The sequence below is a fragment of the Mastomys coucha genome, unplaced genomic scaffold (genome assembly GCF_008632895.1).
Source record: "Mastomys coucha isolate ucsf_1 unplaced genomic scaffold, UCSF_Mcou_1 pScaffold3, whole genome shotgun sequence".
Classification (NCBI taxonomy): Eukaryota; Metazoa; Chordata; class Mammalia; order Rodentia; family Muridae; genus Mastomys; species Mastomys coucha.
The window spans coordinates 34,276,014-34,284,133 of NW_022196909.1; the positions used below are offsets into that span (position 1 = coordinate 34,276,014).

The following is an 8,120-nucleotide window of genomic DNA, read 5'->3' on the forward strand; positions in this document are numbered from 1 at the left end:
ACCAGCAGAGGGCGTCAGATCCCATGACAGATGGCTGTGAGCCACCATGTCGTTGCTGGGAATTGAATTCAGGACCTCTGGAAGAACAGTCAGTGCTGAGCCACCCCCCACCCCCAAGCCTGCTTTCTTATAGAACCCAGGACCACCAGCCCAGGGATGGCACCACCCACAATGGGCTGGGCCCTCCCTTATCCATCACTAAGGAAGAAAATGCACTACAGTCCAATCTTATGGAGGCATTTTCTTCATCAAGATTCCCTCCTCTCAGACGATGTTAGCCTGTATCAAATAGACAGAAAACTATCCAGCACAATATATTTCTGAATCCCATAAAACAGTTTCAGAACACATTCCACAACCTTAGTCCCACTGTCTTTGAATAACCAAGGAATGCCAAAGAGTCACATGAACAGAGAGGGGCCCTGGAAGGCTTCCTTGGGAGTGGGAATGGAGTCTAGCAATAGTTGGCATTAGCTAGAGAGAAGATCCATAGCAGGGAGGAGCTGGAGGTGGAGAGGGGGGCTTCCCAGGCGGAGAATGACCCATGGAAAAACACTGGTTTTTACACGTGGGTAGACCTTGGGGGACAGCAAGCCATTCAGGATGGCTGTGTGTGGAAAGCCCGAGACAAGGGAGATGGATGGAGAAGAGGATGGAGAAGAGAGGCGGGCACAGATCGACTGAGATTCTGTGGAGAAAGCAAACACTGTTTAGCATGAGCTCTTTCTCCTCAAGGATGGAGAGGGTCAGCCTGAAAGCTTAAAGGTGCTTGCTTACTCTTGTGAACTGACTTGACATTTTGGGGAAAATCCCAACAGGAGAGCACAAGACAGACTCAGAACCCAGAATCTGGGAGCTGCTGCAGTTTAGGTGACTGGGGGGTGGGGGGATGAGTAAGTGCCAGCTGGTGTGACCTGGCACAGAGCCACTGTTTGTAAAGCATAGCAACTAGAAGTTGGGGATTCAGTGGGGACAAAGGGAAGAGAGGAAAAGAGGGAGGGAGGGAGGGAGGGAGAGAGGGAGAGAAGGAGGGAGAGAGGTAGAGAGAAACTACAGATAGAATTCAGGGCCTTACAAATGCAAAGCAAGGTGCCTTATACCTGGAATCCCAGCTGAGGGAAGCTGAGGCTATAACTTTGAAACTGACTAAAAAGTGTTTTGAACAGTTTTTGGAACCAATTGCCTTAAGTTCAGGGGCAGCCTGAGAGTTACATATAGTGAGTTCAAGGCCAGCCAGCCCTGTGAGGCAAAATAAATAATATGAAGAGGGTTGGGGGTTCTAGTCCAAGAGTGGATCATGGACAGAACATGATGTGAGCAAGAAGACAGAGGGAAGCCCAAATCCTGAAGCTGAGTTACGGAGAGGGTGAATCCTAAACCTCGTGTCATCAAGTGAGTGATCTGGAAAGGTGCCTCATGGATGCAGCAAACCAGTCAACCATGACTGTGATACCAGCATCATTAGCTGAGCAAGGGCGGGAGCGTGGTCCAGAGACACACTGGAGTTTGAGCAAAGAGAACTGCCCTGTCAGCATTTGTCTACTACTGTTCTTTTGTAAAATCTGGCCATAATGACAGGAACAAGACTTGCCTACATGAGAGTTGGTTAGTAATTTAACTTCTTCTTCTTCTTCCTCTTCTTCTCCTTCTTCTTCTCCTTCTTCTTCTTCTCCTTCTCCTTCTCCTTCTCCTTCTCCTTCTCCTTCTCCTTCTCCTTCTCCTTCTCCTTCTTCTTCTTCTTCTTCTTCTTCTTCTTCTTCTTCTTCTTCTTCTTCTTCTTCTTTTCTCCTTCTCCTCCTCCTCCTTTTTCCTTTTTTTCCTCCTCCTCCTCCTCCTCCTCCTCCTCTTCTTCCTCTTCTTCCTCTTCCTCCTCTTCCTCCTCTTCCTCCTCCTTGTTCTTGGAGAGGGGATGCCTGGATACCAGATCTCTCATTCTGCAGTCAGGTTTGAACTTACACTGTGTCTCAGGCTGGCCTCGAACCTTATGGTTCATGTCCTGTGTCAGCCTCCAGAGTTCTGAGACAATCAGCGTGAGCCACCATATCTGGCTCAATTATAATTTTGCAAGCTACAGTCGGTCTCCTGGCTGCCTTCTTTTACAGGTGCAATGGAGCCTGCCTCTAGAGGAGGGAAAGAGTCTCCCACCTTCCCAAACACAAGGTTTCTCAGAAACACGGTTCCAGATAAAGAGCCTAGAGAGGTTCTGCAGGAGAACACCCCTCTCAGGAGTCTCCCAGGGGCTGCTTCCCCGGTTATCTTCCTGTCTCCTCTCTGCCACCCTCCTTTTCTTTATTGTCTTTTTGATCACTGCTGGCTTCTTATGTTGGCTGAGTCACTGGTAGGGTACTAGTCAGTAAAACCTCTGTTCTGGGGGCTGGAGGGGGGCTATTACAATGCAACAGTTATATGGTCAGCCTCTCACATTCATTGTCTGGGGTATTAAAGAGCCCATTTCGAGCACAGTGGGAGAGAGAATACAGTGTCCTTGCCCACCTGGACCTTCACATGCAAGGCATGATGTGGCCCTGTAATGAGATCAGTGGTCACGAAGCTTGTATAGACACGTGGCTTCTTTTGTCAAGCTGGAAGTAAGTTCCTTCTCTTCATTTACTGGCACACAGAACCTAATGGTAAATCCATGGCATTATGGACTTATTAAAATCCGAAAACAAGCTGGGCAGTGGTGGCGCACGCCTTTAATCCCAGCACTTGGGAGGCAGAGGCAGGCGGATTTCTGAGTTCGAGGCCAGCCTGGTCTACAGAGTGAGTTCCAGGACGGCCAGGGCTATACAGAGAAACCCTGCCTCAAAAAAAAAAATAATAATAATAATCAGAAAACAATCTTTCTGAGACTAGGTTTCCAGATCATTCAATCTTACATGGAATCTGCCAGGGCCTGATGAAGTAACAAGCCTTAGATTGGTGGTTTCCACACCTTTACATGGGGGCGGTGTCAAAAGACCCTTTCACAGGGGTTATGTCAGCTACCCTGCATATCAGACATTTACAGCACGATTCCTAACAGTAGCAAGATTACAGTTTCAAAGTAGCAAGGAAAAAAAGTTATGGCTCAGGGGGTCACTACAACATGAGGAGCTGTATTAAAGGGTCGAAGCATTAGGAAGGTTGAGAAGTACTAGGCTAGAGCCTCAGCAGGACGGGTGGACACATAGCCAAGGAAGGTCTCACAAATACTGTTTGTTTTGGAGGAGATAGGAGAAGCAGCGAAGTCCCTACAGGGTTCTCTTGTTCGGGTGTAATTACGGTGCTTTTCAGTAGCTGGCGAGAATATTGCGTTCCTCACTTCATCATACGCTACGAACGTCAGAATTCTTGTTTTAGTTTAGTCTCACCTGAAGTATTACTCTCCTTTCAAAAAAAAATAAATGGGTTTTATCCCCTATGTAACTGCTTAACCAAGAGACTTTGGCTCCCTACCACGTTCACTTGACAGAGAAAAGAAAACAAAAGTAACAATAAACAAGGACGGTGGACCAGGAGAGCAAAGTTTCCATTCTACCTAGACTCCAGGTGCTTGGGTCCCTGCCTCTGTGTGATAAAAAATATAAGAGGAGGAGAAGAAAAAAAAATAAAGAAAGCGAGAGAGAGAGAGAGAGAGACAGAGAGACAGAGAGAGAGAGAGAGAGAGAGAGAGAGAGAGAGAGAGAGAGAGAGAGAGAGAGAGAGAGAGAGAGAGAGAGAGAGAGAGAGAGAGAGAGAGAGAGAGACAGAGAGACAGAGACAGAGACAGAGAGAGAGAGAAAGAGACAGAGAGACAGAGACAGACAGAGACAGAGACAGACAGAGAGAGGAAGCAAAAAGAGAGAGAGACTGAGGGACTGGCTTCTGGTTGAGAGAAAACTATCTTTACAGCCAGAACAGAATCAGGATGTGGAGGGATGCATTTCTGGCTGCGTCTCTTGTGCTGATTGGGCAAACGCTGAGAAAGATTCTCCCTTTGAGAGACCCCTGGCTCATTCAGATGCTTTCCTGCTCCGACCCCCACCCCTCCAACCAGGATAAGTTCTACTGGAGTTCCCAGTGGCCTGGACAGCCAGCTGTCCCTTGTCATCTGACCTCTTAGAAACGAGGACACTCCGAGATCCGCGGCTCTCAGCTTCCTAGCCAACTAGGGCTCAGCCCCCGCCTCAGCCTCTGGCTCTGCGGGGCGCGCGGGCGGGGGCTCCTCTGAGCATCTAGCTGGAGTCATGTCAGAGCACCGAGCAGTCCCCAGACGGCATGGACCCGAGACTGGAACTGTTTCCGAGGAGTGTGCTCGTAGTTACCACTGGCCCGTGGATGTTACGCTCTAAAATGAACAATATAAGCGAAAGCTACACCGATGCCCTGTGGTGCCCTCTTAAGTTCAGACAAACACCAGTCCATCACTAGGGAGGACATCGTGGGGATGCTGCTGGGAGTCCACCCGGGTGGGTGGGGCGGGTGTGCCCTCGCCCTTGCTCTGCTGCCCAACCTTCTTCCAACGCCCAGGGATCTCTCAAGGCAGCTCTGCCCTGGTTGTCCGGGGGACCCTGCGGCGGCCGCAGCACTGGGCATGCTCGGGCGGCAGCGGGCCGGGCTGGTCGCCGCGCCTCCACCTGGCTGTCCCGCCCCCCCGCAAGCCAACCGCGCAGCACCTGGCGGCGCCCGGCAGGGGGAGGAGACGGCACGGGGCGGCGCTGCGCGTTCCTGAGAGCCGTGGCCCAACTTTGCCCCCCACTTTCCCTCCTGGGGGGTGCAGCCTCTGGATCTGGATTGAGGAGACGCCGACCGGGGCGCAGAGCCGAGTTCCTGGAAGGAGGAGCGCGCGGGTGCCCACCGTATGGCCTGCTCGGGCACCTCGTCCCCAGTGGGCGCGGGGAGTCCGGATCTTGAGCAGGTGAGAGCCCCCCCACCTGTGGCTGCCTCCTCCTCCCCCCTCTCCCCCAACCTCTGCGGCGATGGTGGGCTGGGGTTGGGATCCCAGGAGAACAGGGGACACGGGGACCTTGCGGAAGCCCCATGTCCCCGAATGGGGGCCCGGGGCGCCTGGGAGGGGACACTGACTCTGCTCATCGCCGGGTCTCGCTGCTCCCAGACTGGACCGGAGTTTGGCACCCGCCCGGAGCGCGAGCTTCTAGCGGGCGTCGCAGCCCTAGCGTCCCCAGGGAGTAGGGAGGCGAGTACGCGGGGCTTCTGTGGCGAGCATTTACTCGGGAAAAGCAACACTGGGCGCCGGGCACCGGGAGGGCCCAGCTGCGACTGGCGTCTTTGGGTTTCGTGTTCACCGCCAGGCCGAACTTGCCGGAGGGCAGGATCCGCGTCCACTGCACCTTTAACGGGGAAGTCACCTGGCTGGCAAAGTTAACCTTCAGTTCGGATTTCTTTTCTTTTTCTTTTTCTTTTCTCCCCTCCTCCCCGCCCTTTCTTTGAAGGTGAGTGGATAGACTTAGTAGGGAGCGGAGGGGCAAGGCAGCGTGGTTTCGAAATTGGGGCATAAAAATGCAGAGCCCTCGGGTACGGTAGCTGTGCCAAGGGACGGCTCGAGGTGGGGTCTCGCCGCCCCCATCCCCCACCCCCCACCCCCACCTCTGGCATCTGAGTGCAACTTGCTCCAAGAAAAAAAAAAAGCGAAACAAAACGAAAAAGAACAAACAAACCAGGAGTTTGAGGAACACAATAGTAGCTTCCAGTTTCTTTTCCTGCCGCCCCCACAGACCTCGCTCCTCTAAACTCTGGGGCTGGCAGCGTTTTAAGCACCGAGTAGGGTCCTGCGCGTGTGCGGAAGGCATCCTGAAGGGGACCCAAGAAACCTTAGTTATCCTGGGGGGGGGCGGGGTGCAGTGGGAGCTGCGCGCGCGCTCTCGCCCGGGGAAGGTGTGCGTGTCAGGAGGAGGGAAAAGAACGCTTTACTTAACTTTTGAGACTGAAAAAAATTATCTGTGTACATTCATGATCTGCTTTAGGAAAACGACAAATAACTACATCAAAAAAAAAAAAAACCCAAAACAAAACATAACACCCTGGAGCAGGCTCGAAACATCGGTTTACTGAGCTTGACATCTGTTAGCTCATTCATGGCTTTCCTTTAGTTTCACGCCCCCACTCCCTCCTCGAAGCTCCCAGGAATCTAGAATGCTTAAAAAGACCCACAAATCTTCACAAAATAAGTGCGAGCGTGTGTGTGTGTGTGTGTGTGTGTGTGTGTGTGTGTGCGCGCGCGCGCGCGCGTTTTCTTGCAATCTGAGTCTGAGCTTTGATTGTGTTTGTGGGAGAATAATCGTGGCCCGTCTAAATTTAGAAATGGTCACGTTCTATGTTCGCTTAGAAACTGTCTTACCTCCCTGAGGGGTTACGTCGGTTCTCTCTGCAGCAGAGTGGCTAGCGCAGGTAGGCGTCAGTAGGGAGTCTGAGGGAGGCAGCAGGCTCAGGGGAAGGCAGACTGCTGGCCCAGCACTTCGGGCCTCAGTAGAATCTGCTGACCTGGGCTCAAGCCAATGCATCTTTAGGAGGCACATGCTCTATGCTGGAAGGGAATGCAAAATCAACCCGCTTCTAAAACTGAGCGATCTGGGTACTTTTCTAATCACAGCGACTCAGTGTGTAGGAGGCCAGGTTTTCTTGGTTCAGTCAGCTGAGGGTGAAGCCATGAGCTGTGTGTCTGGACCGGAGCTGACTGTTCATGGGTGATGTTTCTCATGGATCCTATTGTTAAGACATACATAAATGCGTTTCCTTAATCTGTACGGTGTGTGTTAGATTCCACACTTGAACAATGGAGAGACAGGTCCTCTGTTTGGAATCCAGGGTGACATTGAATCCAGAGTCTGTTTGCATATCCATGGGGGTGGCTATAGGAGAGCCTTGCGGGTTTTCTTTATTCAGGACCTAGTTGTATTTCCTTTCACAGGGGTTATTAGTCAGCTCAGAAAGCCAGTGGGTTCTGATAACAGAAGAGAATATGAGTGTTCTGTTTCTAGATGATTTTTCTCCATAAAGATTACCTCCAACTGGTTAGTTATTTAAGAGAACCCACTGGGGGGGGGCGGACTTTGATGTGTGTGTCTGTGTGCTGGTCAGAGGACAACCTCAGGTGCTGGTCCTTGTCCTCCATCTTGTCTGAGACGGTTCCCTGATTGCTGGCTGTGTATGCCAGGCTGGTTGCCCCAGAGTTTAAAGGCATTCTCCTGTCTCCACCTCCCATCTCACTATAGGTAAGCTGGGGTAACAGATGTATACTATCATGTTCAGCTGCTTTCCCGTGCTCTTGGGATCTGAACTCTGGTCAGTCGTGCATAGCAAGCATTCCCTCCCTCCCCACCAAACCCCGGGTGTGGGTGTGTGTGTGTGCTATCTTCCCAAGTCTTCAAAAGATCCATTTTTTAAAAATGCACAAATTGCATGTATCTTTTCTTCCTTCGTGTCACTGTAGTTATGGAGAAATACGATCTAAATTGGAGGTGATGGGGACATTCTAGCCTATACATGGCATTTTAGTTCTTCTTCTTCTTCTTCTTCTTCTTCTTCTTCTTCTTCTTCTTCTTCTTCTTCTTCTTCTTCTTCTTCTTTTTTTAATGGTTTTTCGAGACAGGGCTTCTCTGTGTAGCCCTGGCTGTCCTGGAACTCACTCTGTAGACCAGGCTGGCCTGGAACTCAGAAATCCACCTGCTTCTGCCTCCCAAGTGCTGGGATTAAAGGTGTATGCCATCACTGCCCGGCTTAGCTCTTTTTTAATAAACTGGTGGAAATTAATGAGAATGACTGCCTGGTGCTTTTTCCATGAGAGTAATTCTGAAGTGGAACATGATGCTTTGATGGTTGGCCTTGCAACCGTTTCCTCAAACTCCACTTACTAAAACTTAGCCTTCTGAAAAGACCTTGGCCGGGCCTGGTGTGACCTTCCCTGTGCGGGCTGCTTGACCCGTTCCTATGTTCTTGATCTTGGCTCTTGCCAGTCTGAATGATAGGTGATTTAACTGGAGGGGACCTGGAACAATGGGGCTTTTTAACCGCAGCCTTTCCTCTTTATCCAATATCATGTGAAAACTCCTTTTAAAAAAATTTATTGCCGGGCGGTGGTGGTGGCACACATCTTTAATCCCAGCACTTGGGAGGCAGAGGCAGGTGGATTTCTGAGTTCG

General features: G+C 51.0%; 1 protein-coding gene across 1 annotated transcript in view; it reads left to right on the top strand.

The window, feature by feature from the left end:
* The first annotated feature begins 4,670 nt into the window (after positions 1 to 4,670).
* The window catches only part of Ank3 (ankyrin 3), a 642,120-nt gene continuing 638,670 nt past the window's right edge, over positions 4,671 to 8,120 (top strand). The window contains exon 1 of the mRNA XM_031347661.1: positions 4,671 to 4,879. Coding sequence (XP_031203521.1) covers positions 4,823 to 4,879 — 57 coding nt within the window. The 5' untranslated portion in view covers positions 4,671 to 4,822. The remainder of the gene's footprint in view (positions 4,880 to 8,120) is intronic.